Source organism: Anolis sagrei, chromosome 4 (genome assembly GCF_037176765.1).
Source record: "Anolis sagrei isolate rAnoSag1 chromosome 4, rAnoSag1.mat, whole genome shotgun sequence".
NCBI classification, from domain to species: Eukaryota; Metazoa; Chordata; class Lepidosauria; order Squamata; family Dactyloidae; genus Anolis; species Anolis sagrei.
The window spans coordinates 42,554,568-42,578,017 of record NC_090024.1 but is presented as its reverse complement, the minus strand read 5'-3'; the positions used below and the strand labels follow the sequence as shown (position 1 = coordinate 42,578,017).

General features: G+C 39.2%; 1 protein-coding gene across 6 annotated transcripts in view; it reads right to left on the bottom strand.

Annotated features, from left to right (window-relative positions):
- STAU2 (staufen double-stranded RNA binding protein 2) overlaps positions 1-23,450 on the bottom strand; it is a 194,250-nt gene that overhangs the window by 96,861 nt on the left and 73,939 nt on the right. For all 6 annotated transcript variants that reach the window (XM_060775483.2, XM_067467394.1, XM_060775487.2 and 3 more), the window contains exon 12: positions 20,890-21,197. In XM_060775483.2, coding sequence (XP_060631466.2) covers positions 20,890-21,197 — 308 coding nt within the window. The remainder of the gene's footprint in view (positions 1-20,889; positions 21,198-23,450) is intronic.

Sequence of the window (23,450 nt, the reverse complement as noted above, 5' to 3'; positions counted from 1 at the left end):
TACGCTCCCTTTTTCACGCCTATGTGACCAATTTTTTCCTTCCCTTGGCAAACCATAGTTAGTAGTTTCCAATTCTGGTCTGCGGAATTAGCAAAAAAAAAGGGTGGGCTGAGAGAAACGGTAAACTGGGTTAGCCTCAAAATAATAATACACATAGGAAGACAAGGTATGCTAACTCAGAGGTCTTTCAAGGCTTGTTCCTATCATCAAGTAATGGTTTCGTGTTAAAGTTTAAATATACCTTTGTCTTAAACTTAGTTCTCTCAGAATAAATAATGAGTTTATTTGCCTTTTCACCATCTTTTCTTTTTGAAGGAAGGGGGGAAAAACCCTATCAAAGTTTCATGAGATTTTCATTTTACTATCATTTTACACATTGTATTAAGGTTTAGATGTTATCATGCACAAATTATGTATAGATCATTTTACTGCAGTTCAATGTCTTTAATCACTCAGAAAGGACTTTTTTCCCTCTAAACAAAGGGAATACATTCTAGTTTTAAGTTGCAAGAATGAGGTGAAAGTAGCAAAACAAGATAACAGGAAGCCATTACAGAATTATTTACAATTAACAATAAAGTGCAAGACAAAGAAAACACCTTTGGAATTGACTTAATATAACACTAAAATGGCTTAAAAACCAACAGTCTTGCTTCCTGCAATGTTAACATTTCTTGATCTATGGCACAACTAAATATTTTACTAATCTCACCAGGGAGCTGGCTAACCACTCACCCCCTGTGGAATAAATCTAAGGCATACATGAAAAACACCCGCATTTATACAAGACCCCTTCCTAGATCGTTAAGCATAGATAAAGGCCCGGACATTTACATGTGATATATAACGCAATCATTGTGTCAAGAAAACATATGTTTGATTAGTACACCTCAGGTTCATTAATCGTTCTGTCTGGCTCACAGTGGTGAGTAGACTTTCTTTTGTAGCTACTGCACAGAAGGGGAAAGGTATTCAGCAGCAAAAAGACTGACAGCTTGAGACTATTTTGCAGTATTTGCAACACGATCCTTCCTAGAAGACTTTACATATCACTACTTGTGAAATGGATTTTTTTGTGTTTCTGACAAGAGAAAAAATTAAGCTAGTGACTAATTAAATTGTTTTCAATTCAACAATGAGATTACTGGATTCCAAAATGGTAGTGTAACTGGTGGCATTTGCATGCCCATCACAACCGTGAGAACAACATTTCTTATTTGTACCATTTCTAATGTGTGGAGTTATATCAGCCTCTGTGCCATGATACATTGGGAAATGAGGAAGAAATATCATGCTTCACTTTCACAGAAAATTGCTGAAGGTCACAGAAGCAACTGAGAATTGTGCAACAGATAAAAGGACAATGGTCTAGCAGAAGCAGACCTATGGACTGCACTATAAAATGTCTACACCATATTATTATTTACAAAATAGGTTTACAGTGTTCCCTTGCTACTTCGCGGTTCGCTTTCCGTGGACTTGCTGTTTCGCGGTTTTTTTAAAAAAATATTTTAAAATATACAAGTAGCGAGGGAACACTGTATACCCGTTGTTTCTCCAGCGTAGATGCTGTCTCCTCTTCTTCCTTACCTGACGAGGCCTTGCTCATCCCATATTTCCCTATGGCACCTCAGAGAAGAAGAGGAGTAGGAGCATGAGGAGGAGGAGGCCTTCCTGCCTGGCTCCCACGTGTTGCCCCAGGCCTGGGCTCCCATGTTCAGGTCAATCAGGTTTTCCTGCTGCTGCTACTGCCATAGTGGCGCTGGGCAGACATGGCCCTGTCTTGGCAACCTCTATGCTGCTGCTGCCCCTGTGCCCTGCCCCTGCCCTGCCTCTGGAGGAGCCTGGCCTGCAAGAGGAAGGCTGTGAGTGAAGAAGAGAGCATGCGAGGGTTGAGAGGGAGGAGGGGGGACCAGCATGCAGGGAAAGAAAGGCGGGAGAGGCATCAAGCTTGAGATTGTATGCTGCATGCATGATATATATATATATATATATATATATATATATATGTTGTTCATTCGTTCAGTCGTCTTCGACTCTTTGTGATCTCATGGACTAGCCCACGCCAGAGCTCCCTGTCGGCCGTCACCACCCCCAGCTCCTTCAAGGTCAGTTCAGTCACTTCAAGGATGCCATCCATCCAGCTTGCCCTTGGTCGGCCCCTCTTCCTTTTACCTTCCACTTTCCCCAGCATATTTGTCTTCTCTAGGCTTTGCTGTCTCCTCATGATGTGGCCGAAGTACTTCAACTTTGTCTCTAGTATCCTTCCCTCCAATGAGCAGTCGGGCTTTATTTCCTGGAGGATGGACTGGTTGGATCTTCTCGCAGTCCAAGGTACTCTCAGAACTTTCCTCCAACACCACAGTTCAAAAGCATCAATCTTCCTTCGCTCAGCCTTCCCTAAGGTCCAGCTCTCACATCCGTAGGTTACTACAGGGAATACCATGGCTTTGACTATGCGGATCTTTGTTGCCAGTGTGATGTCTCTACTCTTTACTATTTTATCGAGACTGGACATTGCTCTCCTCCCAAGAAGTAAGCGTCTTCTGATTTCCTGGCCACAGTCTGCATCTGCAGTAATCTTTGCACCTAGAAATACAAAGTCTGTCACGGCCTCCACATTTTCTCCCTCTATTTCCCAGTTGTCAATCATTCTTGTTGCCATGATATTGGTTTTTTTTGATGTTTAGCTGCAACCCAGCTTTTGCGCTTTCTTCTTTCACCTTGATTAGAAGGCTCCTCAGCTCCTCCTCGGTTTTGGCCATCAGAGTTGTGTCATCTGCATATCTGAGGTTGTTAATGTTTCTTCCAGCAACCTTAACCCCAGCTTTGCATTCATCAAGCCCCGCACATCGCATGATGTGTTCTGCATACAAGTTAAAAAGGTTGGGTGAGAGTATGCAGCCTTGCCGTACGCCTTTCCCAATCTTGAACCAGTCTGTTGTTCCGTGGTCAGTTCTTACTGTTGCTACTTGGTCCTTGTACAGGTTCCTCAGAAGAGAGACAAGGTGGCTTAGTATGCCCATCCCACCAAGAACTTGCCACAATTTATTATGATCCACACAGTCAAAGGCTTTAGAATAGTCAATGAAGGAGAAATAGATGTTTTTCTGAAACTCCCTGCCTTTCTCCCTTATCCAGCGGATATTGGCAATCTGGTCTCTCGTTCCTCTGCCTTTTCTAAACCCAGCTTGAACATCTGGCAGCTCTCGCTCCATGTATTGCTGGAGTCTTCCTTGCAGGATCTTGAGCATTACCTTACTGGCATGAGAAATCAGGGCCACTGTACGGACGTTTGAGCACACACACACACACACACACACACATATATATATATATAGTCCCTACTTATCAGATTTTCGCTTATCACGGGTGGTCCTGGAATGTAATACCCCAATAAGTGAAGGAACATTGTATAGATAAATGAATTGTGGCTCAAAAAATGTAATTTCGTTGAGAAATGTCTTGCAATCCAATGTGGTGCAACATACAATCCAATTTTCTAATTATGGACTTTAGAATAGTTAGAAATGCTTTTAAAATATTGAAAACCTATGTAGAAGTGGTCTTGCCATATAAGTCATGACAGACACCCTACTCGAGTTATATGTTATCATTTCTTCATGAAACTCAGAATGATATACATCAGCATATTCTGTTAGGAAGCTTAGGTTGAGTGATAGCTACTAGACCAGTGGTTCCCAACCTGTGGATCCCCAGATGTTTTGGCCTTCAGCTTCCAGAGATTCTAACAGCTGGTAAACTGGCTGGAAGTTGTAGGCCAAAACACCTGGGGACTCACAGGTTGAGAACCACTGTACAAGACCAAGGTTATGCATCAATTTAAAAGCCTATCTATGGATAAGAAACCCGGCATCTTGATCTAATACTTAATCTACCCTATGGCAAATTCTATCATCCCTGACCACTAGTCATGGGGGCATGAGCTAATGGAATTTTTAGGCCAAGACAGCTGAAGAAATTCCTATAAAAAGGCTGTAAATTAAGTTATCAGATTCAGCGATACCTCAAATATGTTGCCAGGCATCAATACTATGTAGATTCATAAATTTACTAATGCGTATAGCATTGTGCACACACCCACTGCATTCAAAGTTGCAATGACCAATTCATTAATGGCCAATCTTCTGGAGAGCTTTCCACATTTAGTTAGGCTGAGCCTTGGATGGTAGAGTTTGCTAGGACCAGTGTTCTGTTAGCACAGTTTCCAAGCGGTCTGGGACACTTTGAAATTCCATTGAGGCAATACAATAGGAATTTGAGGTTTGGCATTATTAGATGTAGAAGAATGGGCAACAGGCATTTAAAACACAGACAAAGTTAAACAGGATGTTGTTTAAAATATGTATAATGAAAATTACTGAGAGCCATGAAATACTATGTTAACAGAAAAAAGCAAATTAATTACGGATTGATTCATTAAAGTAGATATGTTAAAGATAACACAGACTTATCTAACAACTTAGTGTGCACAAAGACAGAATCCTACATTTGATTTACATTTTATAGTTAAAGAAAATATAGTGAGGCTGCCAAGTATTTCTAGAGAAGTCTCAGTGGTCTCCTGTTTCATCATAGGCACAGAAAACAACCAGAAAGATAAAAAGTGGTTCAAAGCTTACTAATCCAGCATGCAGACAAGGCATTTTTGTTCAGAGGTATGCATTTCTGCTGAATAATTATGGCAAGCTGTATCCAATCTCTGTGAAGAATTAAGGTAAGTTTGGGAAACAAAAAATGAGAGAGACCATATTTGAAATAACATTTTGATTTCTGCGTCAGTGAAAATATGCTTTACACCTGCTACTAATTTTCTTCTTGGTTATGAAAGCTGTTATTTGCCCAAGTAAGAAGCAGAAAAGAGTATGGAGCCCAAGCAACTCCAGAAACTGGAATGCATGCAAACCAGTGGGCAAATGGTGTTGATCAAAGTAGCTTGTTCTAGAAACTGCTGAAAAATATGGTGTTAATTGGACTCAGGCTTTCAACATGACACACATGAAACACAGCTATATCCCTTCATGTGAGGCATCTCACTTTCATTTGGAATAAAATACTGTTTCTTTGTGATTACCATTTGAAATGATCTTATTTCCATCAAAAACTCCTCTTCTAAAAATCCATCCTCCAGAAATGTAGACTTCTCATTTCAAGCAAATGCACTCCCAACTCTATTCCCTCACTAATTTATGTTACTTGATGTTTTTTTTTGAAGAATTATGTTAGAAAATTAAATACCCAGAGTAGATTTGAGCAACCAAGCTTCATTCCAATACAAAAAAAATACAACAAAACCCAAACTCTGAGTTCTGTGCTTTTGCAATTCTGTCTGTAGCAACTTAAGCCTTGGCTTCACTCCAGAGCAAGGTTGGCATCTAGTTTTATCAAGGATTTTCTTAAAAGGAACTTGGCAGAGAGCAGAGTCTGCTTTGTTTAGTACTGGTTATATTATTTTGAGAGGTTCTGACAGCTTTAAAGTTGTTGTTTTTTTAAAAAAACAAACAAAAACCAAATGTACTGGTTTAAAAATATCATTTAGATTTCTCCACAAACAGAATTTGTTGCAGACATGGATTACAAAGAAGGCTGGAAAATCTTCCCTTTTTAAATTACAGTTCCTAGAATGCCTTAGCTATCTGGGGTCAAGGTTACTGGAAAATTCAGAGACATGTATCCCGAAAAAGAATGTAAATGATCTTAACATATATCAGAATACACATATAAATCATCATCATCATCATCATTTAATTATTTATTAATCGCCCTCCATCAAAGATGCTCTAGGCGATTTACAAGCTAAAATTGTAAAAGATAAAAATACATACATACATACAGATATTGATAAAATTAACAAAGATCAAAAGCTCTAGTAAAAAGCCAGGTCTTAAGTGCTAGGGTAAAAGGCCCTAACTCACGAATGGCTCTCATATAGGGCGGCAAGGAATGTGTCATTTTGATGGAATGTGTCATTTTGAAGCGGCTACTGAGTTTCATTTGATGTCCCGACAATAGAAAAGACCTGTCTACGTGGATTTTCACCATTAGTTGAGCAATCCTGAAAATGCTACACAGAAGGCGAGCATCTAGAACCTTGCTTTCTCTTAGCAAGAGCTCCACTTATTATCAGAAGATAGTCCTGTGTACAACCTTTTACTTTGTTCTTGTGTTTGAGAACACGAAAGAAGAAAACAAAATGTTTCACTTTGTAGGACAAAGTCATACAATTGTTTTGAACCATACTTGCTGCTACAACCTTTATTTATTTTTCAAAATAAGTAGGCATTCGAAAAGTGCCTGCTTTAAGTGGTTCTGCCCTCATTCCTCTCAATACCTCTGATTTGTAGATTTTTAAAAAAAATGAGAAGCCCACTTCACAATTCCTCAAGGGAGGAAGAAACAATTCAAGAGATTGAAATCAATGAGAGCAGGTAAAACTATAAGGCAAAATGCTGGATGTAATAGGTGGGGTGTGTAAAAGTATGACCTGTGGGCTGCCCAAAGCTCTCTGAGACTTTTTTGCCCTGTGTCCCCTGGATCATTCCCTGTGTTGAAAGCTTTGATGGTCAAAACTGGTCATGTTCTATTCATGAAAGCTAATGCTCCTGAAGGCAGTTTTGTGCCTAGGCAGATGGGGGTGAGGGCCACAAACTTGCAACACTAAAAACATGAAAGAATTTCTTCTTTCAATATATTCGTGTTTTTGCTGTATTTGGCTGCAAATCAACCTATGTCAAATTCTGGGTATGAAAATATGGTCCCCTATCCTGCCAATGCTTTAAAGTTTCAGTGATTCATGTTTTACTTCTTTTGAACTATATAAAACTGATTTGGCTGCACTGTTGATTTATAATATGTACAAATTATATATATTCTTCTGTTTTATCAACCTTACAAAGTACCTCATGTATCTAATAAAGGAGGCACCATACTACAAATGTTAATGCTACAATATGATTTTAAGACTACAGTACTATGACAGGGGTTCAGTTGGTTTCTATAACATTTTCTCAGCCTCATTTCTCCAACCCCTTAAAATCCTTTTCTAGAATTTTGCAATCACATGTTTAAGGGTAGCAAACTGGGCAGTGTATGAAAAAAGCTCTCAGGGCAACTGTTCTCCATATGAGGTGAAAAACTCTTTCAGTATCAAATGAGCAAAACTGTAAATGCAATTAAGTTTTCAAAATTAAAATACCAAATTAGAAACCCAGTTCAGATGTGTTTAGTGCTGTTTGGTAGTAATTTAGATGAGTAAACTAATGGTGTACATGCCATTCTCCATAGTAAGCCATCACTATGAAGAAGTGGCCAAAGGATTCAATCCAATTTTAACAGCTTTAACAACATGTGTGATGCTTAACATGAAGCCCCAACCCACAAGAAGCAACAATGGAACAGACTAAATCTTTATGCCAGATTAGCAGTCTTTTGGCCCCAAGTGACTCATGGGAAGCCAGATGGCAGATTGGATGCCTTGTGTACAGCTGCTTTCCCTCCTCTCTCTCTCTCCACTTTCTTCCCCTCCTCTCTCTCTCCACATACACATGGAGACATTTCCACACACTGACATCTCAGCATGGGAAATCTAAATTTCCTCTACCTGCCTGCTGTGACAGGATTGGGGAGGTTTAAACTTCTCAATTGGGATTTTCCCCTCTGCTATCCTGGTAACTTGGGATCACTGGGATGGGGATTATGAGATAAAAAGCTCCTCCTCCTTCTCTCCCTTTGCAGTCCCAACTGAAACTGTTATTTGCACTTGATAGGATGATATTTTTTTAGGCATGGGGAGTTTGGATCCTTCCAGCCTTCTGAAATTGATATAACTAAGGAGTATGTAATGTTCCCTAAACCTGAGATCCCCAGCTAAGAGAAGTATTCCTCCTTCCTTCTTTCCTTCCATTTCTATACTCCTGAAAAGCGTAAACTCATTTGGACTGCATGGGAAAGGGGGTGGATTTCTGCAGGCTTCACAATCCCCTAAGAAAATGTCTGCAGGCTGCAACTGTTCTTTGTTCATCCCATCATTCCCCACGGAGGCGGCCCTAGGTAATTTTCAACGGTAAGCGAACAGTATTTTGCCCCCCCCCCCCCAACCAATCACTGATATATATTGTCTGTTTGTTGTGGGGGTTCTGTGTGCCATATTTGGTTCAATTCCATCATTGGTGGAGTTCAGAATGCTCTTTGATTGTAGGTGAACTATACATCCCAGTAACTACAACTCGCATATGTCAAGGTCTATTTTCCCCCAAGAGTGCCTCAAGAGCGCCCCTGGGCAAAATCAACTATTCTGCGAATGCTTACTTTGCGTAATGCGTTGAGCCGCCTCTGATTCCCCATATGACTATTATTTATTCAACACAGTTACTGGAATTGTATATCAAATGGTCTAAATGTTGCCCATACGATTCCTAATGCACAGTGAATAAAATAAGATAAACTGAAAAACACAAGCAAAAAAATTCTGTGAAATAGAATAAAAGCATTGTTATCTTTGTATTCACTTGTGGCTAGGGTATGTATGTGAACATCAACAATTTCAAGAGTTACCTACAGCAGTAGTTATGATAGGGTTAATGCTATATCTCTTACAACCAAACTTCAAAACTTAGTAAGCAAAAAAAAACAAAAAAAAAACCAATGTTCACAGTTGCAAGTGGTATCACTTCAGGAACAACATTTATCTTCATTTACAATAAGGAAGGGTAGCACCCAAACAATCTTACTAAAATAAATACAAATTCTGACCAACAGAGAACATCTCAAATATCTGACAGAAAATTTTCAAAGGTTGTCGTTTGATAAAGTTTCCCTCCCCTTTCCAATCTCATTTACTTTGCCTGAACAATTCTTCATTGTAACAGCTACTTTTTCTCTTTGCACTCACTGACTGTTCAGCAGCATATCACACAACATTTATCAACAGCATGCCCTCCTGGCCTATGCAGACAAAGCTGATGTCTTTAGAGGGTGCGGAATAAGCATTGCACTCCACCCATAATGTTTGTATGTTGGCATGACAAAGAAAGGAGCTCTTTCATGGAAGATGCATCTTCTTTTGATCAGTAACTGCCACTGCCTCTGACATTTCCCAGCTCTGAACCAGAACTACAACACTTCAAGTCAGCTGAAAAATAATGCACCTCAATCCTGCTTGGTTTCCACCAGCCAGACTCAATTCAGTTACTGCCTTTTCTTTTCTTCTCATCTTATGTTGGACCATGGGTGGATAGTTAGGGCAGTGATGAAATAAGACTACATACTTAGACAACCAAACAAGTTAATCAACTTATATCCAACTAAACAAGCAGAGATTTTTAAAAACAGAAATAAAGGGATTGAGAAATTATGAACCTGTGTTTAAAAAACATATTCTCTAACTCATTTGAGTAATATTTATGGCAATAACTTTGATGATATTCAAAATAGAATGGTTTTTTTTGTACAGTTGCATAAATCATCCCTTGGACAGATACATATTTCCCCTGCCACCAAGTTCATGGGTTGGGAGATCTCAACCAAGCAGATGCACATCGGTTCCCATGGGAATACCTTAGGCTCTTCGAATGCACAGAGAGAGCGAGCAATGTTTAACATGTAGTTTAGCTCAAGGATGGGCAACATAAGTCACAAGTGCCTCTACCTGCCTTTATGGCTCCCAGGGACTTCTCTGCTGTCGTGCTCTCCATACAGGTTGTTTTAAAGAGAAAATGCAAGTCCCCACACATGAGTGCTGTTGCAAAAATGTGATGCCATGGCAGCAAATTTGCTTGTGGTAATTTGGCAACTCCTGGCTTAGCTCAAAGAAATGACCTGAGCCAGGTGGGAATTGGAATCATCTTCCCATCCCCTGTGAAGTTTGAAGACTTGAGCATGTGGGTAAATTCCCTTAAAGCAGTGTTTCTCAAACTGTGCTCCTCCAGGCGTTTGGCACTTCAACTCCCAGAAACCTTAGCCAGCTTACCAGCTGTTAGGAATTGTGGGAGCTGAAGTCAAAAACATCTGGAGGAGCACAATTTGAGAAACTCTATACCTATCAGAGATATTTTATCATGTGGACATCTCAACTGGCTTGGAGACTGGATAGATGGGCAAGAGAGGAAAGGCCAGAAGTCCAAGAAACAATAATTGCATACAGTTTATGTTTGAGTTCATTAACTTAGCAAAGTTATTCTACTGCATCCTTTTTGCAGTAGTTTAGGTTTCAAAGGGTCAGTGGCATTGCTGTGTGATATTTCCTGCCTAAGTTTATTTGTTTCTTAAAAAGCAAGAAGCACTAAATTCACACATCTTTCGAAGTCAGGCCAAAAAAGATTCACTGATCTTCCCTGTAAACATCATTAAGTTCATGCATCTTTCAAAGTCAGACCAAAAAAATTCACTGATCTTTCTCGTAAACATCCAACTGAATCTCATTTCCTTTGGAAGTAGTATTTAATTTTTCTTCAAAGCTGAACATAAGAAAAGGAGACAACATTGTGTTTTACATCTGGAGAAGTCTCTCTCATGAGAAGGCTCATAAATAATTAGACTAAATAATTCTGAACCATTACTCTGAGAATTGGTCATCCAGCTAGATGTGACATAGGAGTCTGATGATTTCTCCTTAATATGCAGTTCAGCAACATATGCATACAAATGCAACATCCCACCCAACATCATACATCTCCATACAACCCACCCACCCAATCAACCACACACACATACACCCAAAACCACACACCCAAGAAAGAAGACCAGGACAAAGAACCTCTGAGAAGGACGAGGCTGTTGAGAGATCCCCTTGACTACAAACTAATAGTGTGTGCTAGTAATCAAAAAATATTAAGTAATTAGATCACTTGCTGCAGCAAACAAAGCCTCTGATAGTGAAGCTCCCTTTACACAAAGCAACAAACTACAGTAGAAGAATCCTTTCACCAGCTCTAGTCTGAGAGTGGAGAGGACAGGAAGGTTCCTCACTGCTCTCATGCTTCTCATGAGGGATACATGGAGATTAAAATAGCTCCATTCTGAGATCAGTGACAACAAGGACACTCTCCGTGCAGTGAGAGGGATGGAAATCTATGAAATCTATGGCTGGAAAAGGGGAAATAACTTCAAGGAGTGGCAGGGCTAGATGATGGTAAAGTTGGTAAAGTTGGGCTGAAGCTCTTGTACTATGATGTCATCTGCATTGGTCTAGGTAGAAATATACATCCTTCCTTTGATCTGTGGGAGTTAGGAGGCTGGTCTCCCACAAAAGTGGGAAAACCATGTATAATTCTGCTGTGTGTATGGGAGGGAGGGAGTAATAGGGCACCACTGCTGCAGTCCCAGGGAAGGAGGAGGAGTTGGACCTACATGGAAAAGGTTGTTCCTTTCCCCTCCCTGCATGGCACAAATCTTTTTTTCACCTGGACAAAGGAACATACTGAGGGGACCTGTTAATATGTTATTTTCTTTTTCACTACAAAAAGACAGTCAAGGCTTTCCAATTCAACAGGAAAAGAAAAGAAAAAAAAACTTAAACAATACATCCCATTCTTTATTGCAAGGCAGCTTTTTAAATTTCCCCCTCAAAACATTGCCTTACAAACAACATCTCGTCTATATATTGCAGCTCTAAGCTAGCTCACCACCAAATTTTTATATAAGGATTAGTAATCTTCAACCATATATGTTTGTGTGTGTGTGTGTGTATTCCCCCTATATACAGGCTGTCCCCAAGTTACGAACAATACAGGTACTGTAGGTTTGTTTTTATGTTGAATTTGTTTGTAAGTCGGAACAAGTACATGTTTAAAGTGTAACTCCAGCCAAAGATAGATAGATAGAGAGATAGAGTCAATAACTCATGGCTATATGGATGGATGGTGATGAACAACGATTTTATTGTGACGACTTGGCCATTGTAATTATATGATTATATTTTTGGTATTTTAATGTGTTAGTGTATTACGGAATGTGATGTTTTTAAATGATTACTTGTGATATTATTGTTGGAAATTGGCCTGAGTCCCTCCACGGAGGTGAGAAGACTGGTATACAAAAGTTCTAAATAAATAAATAAATAAATAAATAAATAAATAAATAAATAATAGAGAGATAGATAGAAGCCTTGGATAGCACACGGAAGAGTTAATGCCCCTGTGGTGTTTGTTTTTCTGTCTGTGACCCTTTTCAGAAGATTCTACCTCACTTTCTGTCCCTCTGATAACTGGTATTTGGAAAAAATTGGCTTGTTGTGGAAATAAGGAGTGTGGAAATAAGGATAAAGCTTCAGTAGAGACCCCTTTCCCCCATAATAACTCTTTCAGGAGAGAATTTGCCTTCCATGGGGTAGATTTCTCTCACTTCCTCTTCACCCCCATTCTTAACTATGAGTCATTTGTAAGTCAGATGTTTGTAACAGCCTGTATACCTAACATATCGTATTTATCTAAACTTCTCTTTAAATTTAATGTAATGCAGATGCATCCTTATGCAATTTTTTTAATAAACCGGATATCCCACCCCAAGCAACCAAGGGACATATCTACTGTCACTAGGCCAGATAAATACCACCAGTCTGAAGAAGAGGCCTCCCATGCATAGATGAAGATGGGTAACCTTCTAACTGGTAGGTCAAATAGTCACAATTTATTATTATTTCTTGATGGATGATTACCCAGTTGAGAAGGTAGGTTGGTTGGACCCCCCCCCTCCCATGAACACAGTCAGAATTCTAATCTTGCCCATGCAGGCTTAATTGTTCTAAAGTCTCATAGGAGCACTTTAGGTCTGCACCTGCCCTCTTCTCATTTGGATCTATAAGAGAAGAATATCTTTGTCTGAGTACTGAAACCGTTTAAACAATAATAGAGAGTTTGAGAAATTCCATTGTCCCAGGGCTCGGAATGTGTATTTTTGAGCTACATTTATAACTTTCCTGCACTGCATAAGATAGCCCAGTATGATTTAATGAGATCTTTGAAATGAGGAGGGAGAGGGCAGCATCACCAGAGTGTTGTCCTGTAAATTGTTCCCAGGAAGAATTGGCTCCAGCTTTATGCATCCAAAGGACTTTGACTAATTTAGACAAAAGAGAAACAAAATAATCTAAATTGAAATGTCTCTCCATTGTTGGGTTCACTTCCTCACCAGTTCCTTTTTCTTAAAATCAGGTTAGTCTCCCAGGAATGTTGTATACAGAGAAGCAACATTTGACTCCTGAAAAGAATGGAAGTGTTGAATGCTAAAAGGAGGTTGAATCTTCATCAGATAAGTTTTCAGTTACCAAAGATTGTATTGACAACTAGAGGCTGTTTAGCCTGTTTCTTGGTGATTTTCTATATGGAGGAAGGGATGGGCTAGAACCAGGGTCCTCAAACTAAGGCCCGGGGGCCGGAGACGGCCCTCCAAGGTCATTTACCCGGCCCTTGCTCAAGGTCAACCTAAGTCTGAAACGACTTGAAAGCACACAACAACAACAATCCTATCTCATCAGCCAAAAGCAGGTCCACACTTCCCACTGAAATACTAATAAGTTTATATCTGTAAAAATTGTTCTTCATTTTAATTACTGTATTGTTTTAAAGTGTTTTTTGCATTACAAATAAGATATGTGCAGTTTGCATAGGAATTCATTCGTGTTTTTTTTGCAAATTACAATCTGGCCCTCCAACAGTTCGAGGGACTGCGACCTGGCCCTCTGTTTAAAAAGTTTGTGGACCCCTGGGCTAGATAATATATGTGTCTTTAAATGGCATCACAACTAGTGGGAGGAGGCTGATTTATTCCTTTTAGCTACTTTGGCATCATAGAGGAAATCTGCTGAAGTCACTAACTCTGATCAAACAAAAGGATAGGTATAGGAAAAGGCACAGGCATTGTACCAGTCATGTATTGCCTTGTTCAAAGTGGCCATATAACAGGTTTTCAAAATCATATGTGGTTGCAGTTTGAGAGCTGCTGTGGAAGAAACTGGGACTGTGGGTGCTTTGGCAAGATAGGTGAACTTGGTGAGGAATCAGTCCTGTCAGGGTTGGCTCCCATCTCCTCTTCCATATCTCTCTCTGAGTATTTATCATCAGTAGCTCTCCTGGTGGCAAAATCCTCTATTTCTAATGAAAGCTGACATGAGTGCCTCAGCCATTGTAAGGCTGGAAGCATAAAGAAGATCTGTTCCAATGCAAACAGATAAAAGGAGAAAGAAGGGGGGGGGGGGAGAAGACCGATTTAAATTGAACGAATAAGGCAAAAGAAAGCAGGGGAGACAAAACATTTTTGAATGAAGCTACAGGAAAAATAGATGCAGGAGATGTAGACTTACAATGGTTCATTTTATGTAATGTGACACCTTGCTAGCTGGGGCAGTGACAGGGATTAACCCTTTAATGAATGGCTCCTTCTCCACTAGCTGAGAAATATCATTCATAGTCTAACAATGTGCCAAACTATATAGCATTTTCAAAATAAATAAATTAAAGCTACTAAAAACATGTACATGTACAGGCTGGATACAATCATTGGACTCTAAAATCTTTAATAAAAAGCCACATTTTAACATGGTATTGAAATTAAAGCAAAACTTGCTCCACTTGAGCCTCTAAGAGGAAGGCATTCCACAAGTGCAGTGCCATAGCAAAGAAGACCCTGTCTTGAGTAATCCTGCAATATCATGCCCCCATCAATAAGACATGGAGGAGGGTCCTTAAGGTGGACTTCAATCTTCATGTAAATACACTTAGAGAGAGGTACTCATTCAAATATCAAGGCCCCAAGCTCTTCAGTGCTTAAATGTCATCACAAGCAATTTGAATTCAGACCAGAAGTATACTGGAAGCTGGTGTAGAGAAAATAGCTCAAGTATCACCATGTGAGACAAGTAATAAAGTGCCAACCAATTCGCCTGTGTTTTTACTGTGATTTTTAATTGGTCTTTATCTCAGTCTATTATTCCATCTAGTTTGAAGGCCTCCATCATTGTTTTGGTACCAAAGAAGTTCCCTACTGGTAATTTTCAAGACTACAGACCAGTGGCACTAACTTTGATCATCATGAAGTTCCTTGAAAAACTGGTATGTAGGAATATCATTTCTTGCCTTCCACATACATTGTACAAACATCAGTTTGCATATAGGGCCAACAGATCAACAGAGGATGCCATAGCCACCACGACCCACGTTACTCTGACCCACCTAGAACAATGGGGGAACTATGTGAGGATGCTTTTTGCAGACTTTATTGTCACATTTAACACAATCCTTCCACATAGACTGGTGTCTAAACTTATAGATCTTGGATTGACATATTCAATCTGTTCCTGGATTATGGACTTCTTGTCTGGACACTCCCAGAGGATTAGATTAGGTAATCAAACCCCTTCAGCTCTCATTCTCAACACTGGGATGCCACAGGGCTGTGTTGAGCTCTCTGCTTTATACTTTATACACATATGATTGTACTACCATCCATCTTAACAATATCATCACCAAATTCGTAGATGATACAACCATGGTGGGGCTTATCTCTGAAGAGGATGAGTCTGCCTATCGGAATAAGGTGGATCGGCTGCTCTCGTGGTGCAGGGACAATAATCTGGTTCTTAACATAATTAAGACCAAGGAGATCATAGTATAGGAAAAACAAATCAGAAATTCAGCCCTTGGTCATAAATGGAGACCAAGTGGAGCGGGTGGCCAGTTTCAAGTTCTTGAGTGTCACTGTTAAGGAGTACCTGACCTGGGGCATCCATATGGCAGTGTTGGTAGAAAGGGCCCAACAAGACTTTTAAAGAACCAATAAATGAATGAAAAACTGCTGGTTACTTTCTACCGCTGTGCTATAGAGTGTCTAGACCTACTGCATCGGTGTGTGGTTTGGTAACTGCACAGTGGCAGATAGGAAGGCGCTCTGGAGCATCACCACTACTGCACAGAGAATCATTGGTTGCCTTCTCCCCTCTTTGGAAGAACTTTATAAGTCCCGCAGTCTTAAGAAAGTTCAAAACATTCTTGGGGATGCATCTCACCCAGCATATTCTTTTTAAAAAATATTACCATCTGGCACACAATACAGGGTGACAAAGGCAAGGACAAACAGACTAGGAGACAGCTTTTATTCTAGAGTTATTGATATGTTGAACTTCATAGTTTTGCACTGATGTGGCATTAAGGGCTGTGCAGTGGTGGTGGGAGTATGGAGGGAATGGGTGTGTTGTGTGTTTTGTGGTATGTGCTGGGGAAATAATTTAATTTTGATGGTCAATGTACAATGTCCATAAAGTTATTCCAATAAAGTGGGGACAGATTTTTATTTCCTTCCTCAGATTACTTATAGGGTTAGTTTATCCTATTCCAGCTTCATATGTGTACTGGACAAACAAGTGCACAGCTGCCCTATTACAACTAGTTTGACCCTATTAAATAAATTCCAGTTAATTCCATAGGGAATGCTTCCCTAGTGAAAAAAAAACCTATTTTGAATTTAATGTCAAATTTATTGGGAAATTAAGACAAAATGGCCTATAAAATTTTAAAATAACAAACATACAAATTAATTCCATTACACTTTTTAAGTATAAACAAGCTATTCTTAATATTTTATTTACATTCTCTATTTTTTCTGTTTTATTTTTGTTCCATCCAGGTTGTGAAGCAATGAACAAAATGGTATGTAAGCATTAAAAATAGCAGCACTGCTTTTATGTGCAGCTGATTTTGTTTAACAGTCAATCTCCAAGCAAGTGACTTAATAAACATAAACCTAAACTATAAAAATGCTTTATTCAAATTCTGAAAAAAAAGTTAAGTACTTGGCTTCATTAATTTGAACTGAATCAAAGTAAAGTATCACTCCTTTCATAACAGAAGACTGTAATAATAGGTAATGAATAATTTAATATGCTTACCTAACTAACAATGTATGAATGTGTGTGTGTATAATAGTCCCAATGGTCCTGAAATATTTATGGTTTCTAACACATTTGATTTATATTTATACATAAAATTAATTCAAAAAGTTTAAATTAGATACTTTATTTTAAAAAAATTGAATGTTTCCTTACCGGAAATTTGCCAATTAAGATACAGAAATTAATACAGATAGATTTATTTTCTTTGTACAATAACAACACCTCTTGGGAGAAGTTTATGATTGTTTTGCTAATTTAAAAATGTAGCATAGAATAACTGACTGTGCACACATGATTGTCAGCAGATAGGAATCTATTTTTATAATTAAGAAACGGACAAGTTAATGATTATTGTTTTAGAAAACAGGAACCTACACGAATACACACACGTACGCACGCACACACACACCCTAACTGTGAGACATCGAAGAAACATGAAACAGGAGGCATGCTGAGAAATGTAATATTTTCCTAACTGGGGAACCTACATGATAAAGGTAACCTGTAACGGAAAGCCTTTTTCAAATCTCAGACAGAAAGTGCTTTTTGTAGTGAGATGGAGAAGCAATTGGTGATAGGCACTTGCCAGCCCACTAAGCCATTTCCCACAGAGATTCTGTTCAACGCTCTCCCTAGTGCTCAGTGATCCAGCACACAGCTTCATGCTCCTTCCAAAAACTCAGGCAGCCAAGGTATTAAGCTGAACCGAACAAAAGAGACATGGGGAGAAAGCCAAAATCACCAGCTTCTTGATACAGTGCAGAAATAAGTGGGAATTAGAGAGAATATCTGAAGTTCACGTAAAAAGAAGCCAAATCAATGGTAACCTGGCCATGAGGGGAAACAAGGATCCTATTTTTCCTAAGCCCAGTAAAGGATCGGGAGGAGGGGTAGGGACAAGATAGGAAAAGTGCACACAATTCATGGCAATTAAATGGCATGCTACCGCTAAAGAGGCAAGAACATAAGCTGATGAAAATGCTACTATGAACTGTGTTTTGGCTGTATGAAAATAAAGCACTGATAAAGATGCAAGCAATTCAGAGAGATGTGAAAGAAAGGTGTGTGAGATAAAGAAAACTCCTGAGGATTGAATTTCCTTTAATAGAGATTTGTCTAATCTTGCTGTATGCAGATGAATTGAAAGACACAAGATATCTGGCAGAATGACTCTCTTGGGCAAACTTTTAATACTCATCTTTCCCAGAGTCAAGGAAGTCTGAAAGTGTATAATCCAAAATGTTTATACAGAAGCAACAATGTGAATATGGCAAGTGCAAGATCTGATGTTCTTCCTTCCAGTTTTGAATGGGGCTCCTGTTTCTTTTTTGCAAACATCAAATCCTCTCCCTAAGAGTAAGCTGCTTTGTACCATTATCCTGAAGTGCAAAAAGTAGGTTAAGGTGCATTGCAAAGGGGTTGGAAAGCTAGACAAATTTTACTGCATATACAAATGCTGGTCCACAATGGTTTGAATGAGTATTGAAAGAATTATAAATTGAACACATAAAACAGAAAGCTAGAACTCAGAAATACAAAATTCAACATGGAACCAGACCCCAAATGAACAGGAGAACATTTGTTCAGGGAATGCTGTTCCTTAACATAATTAGAAATCTCCTGTTTAAATTACTATGATTTGGGAAAGTAATAACAACTGGTGGGCTAACAATTATTTCTTTTTTAATTTTATTAAATAGTTGGAAACGGACAATAGTTTGGAAGAGAACGGCAAGGGGTTTGAGAGAGGTATTTTTCTTGTTTTTTTCCCTTTTTTCATACTCTAGCCCAGAAAGCTGCAGAGGGCTTTGAAACATGAGCGTTCACACGACAAAAGCCCCGTCTTGCTCTCACTTTGCAAAAGGAGCAGCTAAACAAACAGCTGAACACAACTTTACTCTGTGGTTGGTTTAGTCATGTCGTCTGGCAATGGTCAGCTTCCCATCTCTGGTTCGTTCCTCCTAAGAAACCAAATAATGAATTTAGTTTATTTTTCTTGGCTTCTTTTTCTGGTTTGTTGGGAGGGAACAAATCAAGACAGGAAGCTGCCTGCTACCAGATGATACAATAAACTAACTGCAAAGCCAAATTGGTTTAGCTGCTGCTGTTGCTAGCAGGAGCAATTGATTAGTGTGAACCAGCATGCTTTGTCATTGACAAGTCAAAGTTCCATGTTGTATTGTGAGAAATCATCCGGTAACTTAGCTCATAACGTCTATGGTGTCACACAAGGGAGCTTTCCTGAATTTCTCTTCCTCCACAGATTACATATCCCTTATCAAGTGCTCCGTATTTTGGATGATAAGGAGAAGGATGAGGATTGGATTTTGACATTCTTGCATATACATAATGAGATGTCTTGGACATGGAAACCCAAGTTCTAACGTGAAATTCATTTAGTTTTCATATATGCCTTCTATACATAGCCTGAAGGTAATTCTATATACAAAATTTTAAAATAAATTTGCACATGAAAAAAAATTGTGTACACTGAACCATCAAAAAGAAAACATTTCACTATCTCAGCCACTCACATGGAAAATGTTGAATTTTGTGAAGTATTTCAGATTTCGGAATTCCAAATAAAGGACACTCAGTGTGTGGGCTGCAGCCAAATGTGGGAAACCTGATTGTGTAATCAATCACAATCTTTTCTTAAGTAAGATAAAGTGGCTTTCCACTTTCACAGGCTATCATGGACCCATGATAATACCAGGTCTCTAAAACCTATCAGAGGAAAAGCAGGATGAATGTTCTCTCTTAAATAATAGCCTTCTAAATATCTTCATTGTAAATTTCTCTTTTATTACACAACCACAGAACAATTCCATTCCAACTGTGTTTAACTCTGAAAATCTATCCGCTATCTCTAGACTAGGAAAGGGTGTGATAACCTGTACTTCTCTTGTAGTTCGGGAGAACCAGCTACAAACACCAAATTAATTGCAAATAATTCTGTTTTTGAAATAGGTGAGATGTGAAGATATATTACACAGGCAGTCCCCAAGTTACAAACATCCAACTTACAAATGGCTCATAGTTAAGAATGGGGGTGAGACAACAGGTAGTAAGAGAAATCTACCTCTCGGAAGACAAATTCACTCCTCAAAGAGTTATCATGAGGAAAAGGTGTCTCCACTGAAGCTTTATCACCAATCCTTGTTTCCACAACAAGCCAAATTTTGCAAAATCCAATTATCACAGGGACAGAAAGTGAGGCCAAATCTTCTGAACATGGGCACAGACAACAAAACTAACACCACAGGTGTGTTAACCCTTCCCTGTGCAATCCAAAGATAAATATGTACATAGTTTTGGCTGGAGTTACACTTAAAATGTACCTGTTCTGACTTATATAAAAATTCACCTTAAGGACAAACCTACAGAACCTATCTTGTTCATAACTTGGGTGTATGTTGTCTATCTTGTTCATCTCTCGAATGTTATGTAAGAGCAAGCTTTTATAATATAACTGTAATTGATTTCAGTTACTTTTACAAGGGCATGTTACTTCACTACTTAAAGGTTTGTAGTGAATGACAAAATCTTTCTATATCTCTCTCTACTTAAACATGGTTTCTAGTGAAGGGCAGAATCTTACAGTATTCTGATTTTTTAAAAAATAACTAAAAATTAGTAACAAAAAGTTACAATAACATCTAACTATAATGGTAACTAACTATGCTAGATGTGTCCGTGGGAAACTGCTTTTTAAAGTAACTTCTAAGCTCTGCCTCCAATCATTAGAATGCCTAACTATTTAGGTAAACTTCATATGTTGCTTTTTTCCTCCTTCTGCTGAAATCAAACTCCGGATGGCCACAAATGGTGATTATGTTGAAGTCTTTACAACAGCCCCTAGATTTCTTAAAAGCCCTGTCTAATTATATATATGGCATGCATGGCTGGCTCTCACTTAGATCTCAGCTACAAGACAGTAATGCTACAGTACAACCATATAAGTGCCTTTTATTCCAACCCATCCATACCTGAAAGCCTTGGATCCTTGCCAGATATTCCAGCTGCCTTGAAGGTTGCACTGTTGAACAAGGGGAGGTGAGTGACATTCCTTTTAGACCTATCGCTTGAGCAGTTGGGGATGTTCCATTCATGAGCAGTTCCCTGGCAATTGCAGCTGTACTATTAGTGGTAGGAGGCATGCTGAAGAAACAACTAGGCATTTGGCTCATTTCCTTGGATGATAAATAGTTTACGGGGGTACCAGGGAATGCTTTGTTACGGCTGGATTCCATTTCTTGATAAACATCAGGAGACAGATGAAGAATTCCCTTTGCAGCTGGAAAAAACCAGACATGATTCATATTACACCTACAATTGTTTAGATGTTACAAAACAGAACATTGCTAATTTTAGATAAGACAGTTTTAAGGGGGCAACTGTATGTTCAGTCAGTCAATTTTCAGTGTTATCCAGAAGATGGAATATAATCACCTCATCAAAAATCCCTGGCAAAGCATCCCACTTTGCCGGGCTTCCATTAGGAAAGAGGGAGCAGTGGGGCGAATCCATCACCCCACACACAGCTCCCTCTCTGCGATGCTTTCCCCATCACAGAAAAAAGCACTGCCCTTATGGGGAGGCCCCGTGTTGGCTCCATTGAAGCCAGCACAAAATGGGAAGCCTCCTGTGTTGGGGTGAAAGCGTCCAGCGACGCTTTCACCCCAGTTGGGCATGGGGGTCTATGCCAGAAGTTACGTGACATTGTGTGATGTCTGACGTTGGTCTCTGTTCACCAGATGAATGAATGGTTTATTGTACTAGCCATAGGCCATGACATCAATAATACACTAACTTTATAAACACTTTCCAATATAAACCTTAAAACGTAACAAGAATTAAAACTAAAACAAGTTCTTTAAAATTATGAAAGCAGAAACATGACAATAACAGTGTCTGCTTTGTGTCATTCCAAACCGTTTCCATTTCTGACCCCCAATATGATCCCCAGATGGTGTGAAGGCATCCTGGGTTGCTTATTTTACTCCATCTGATCAGGTTGTTAGATTTGGACCCACAACCCTTTGATTCATATTCTTCCCAGCTTGGTCAACCAAATGACCAAAATTCCTGTGACAAAAGCATTATGTCAGAGTGTCTCCACATACTGACTTCAAAGAAACATAGTATCATACAGCTGGAAGAGACCACAAGGAACATCAGGTCCAAACCCCTGCCATGCAGGAACACCCAATCAAAGCACTCCAGATATATCACCATTCAGTCTCTGTTTTAAAACCTCCAGAGAAGGAAGCTCCTTCATCCTTCAAGGCAGCGTATACCACTGCAGAACAATTCTTATCACCAAGAAGTTCTTCATGTTTAGGTGTAATCTTTTTACCTACAATTTGAATCCATTGCTCTGTGTCGTAACATCCAGAGAATCAGAAAACAAGCTTGCCCTCTCCTCACTGTGACATCATTTCAAATGTTTAAACATGGCTTTCATGTCTCTCCTCAACTTTCTTTTCTCCGGGCTATATTTACTCAGAGCCCTAACCCTTTCCTAATAGGACTTGGTTCCCAAACCTTTGAGCATTGCCCTTCTCTGGACACCTTCATGCTTTCAATATTATTCTTAAGACATTAGTCTCTTAAATTAAAAAAATGTAGAAAGGGAGATGTGACGGGACTTAAGACCAAATGTTGTTTATCACTTTTGTGGACATATTCCCACTTCTTCAGATGCAGTACAGATGTATTAGATTTGAAGAAGTCATTTTATTGTCATGAAAGCTTATGCTAAAATAAAAATAATCTTAAAGGTTGCTGCTGTATTTCATTTTTTGCTCCAATCATTCTACTTTTTATTCCACACACTGAGAAGTAACAGCTTAGTAGTAGAACTCATGCACTGTTAAACAACCAGCAACACCCACCACCAACACCACCCCTTCCAGACAGTAGACACTGAGTAGCAGAAGTGAAATCTCTGCCTCAGGTTTTAATGAAATACAGAAGTTTACAAGTGCAGTCATGCTGGCCACATGGCCTTGGAGGTGTCTACGGACAACGCTGGCTCTTCGGCTTAGAAATGGAGATGAGCACCACACCCCAGAGTCAGACATGACTGGACTTAATGTCAGGGGACTACCTTTACCTTTACCTTACAAGTTCAGAGGAATAAAGTATTTGAGTAGATGGACTAAGGCAGACTTAGGACAGAAGCAAGATTTTGAAAAATGAGGAAGAAAGAGAGAAACCAACGAAAAAGAACTCAAGATCATGTGGCCCTTGCCTCTGGATTGGCATGAGGGAAGCTATCCCAGATGACTGTGGATTCCTGCTGTCCAGTAAAAGGACCAAAAGTCTATCAGAAAAAATCACATCTTTATATACAGAAAAGTCAAGAAACTTGCACAAAATCATGAATGTTTTGCTTTGCAATAGGGGATTACACTGGGAAAGTTGGCATATCTACAGAGAAAAGAAAAGAAGGATGCTCGTACAGGGAAGTTGCAAGTACTCATATTTCCTCTGAATGTGGCTCCAATGCAAAGCTAGTTTCCATAACAGCACTTCCTATATATGA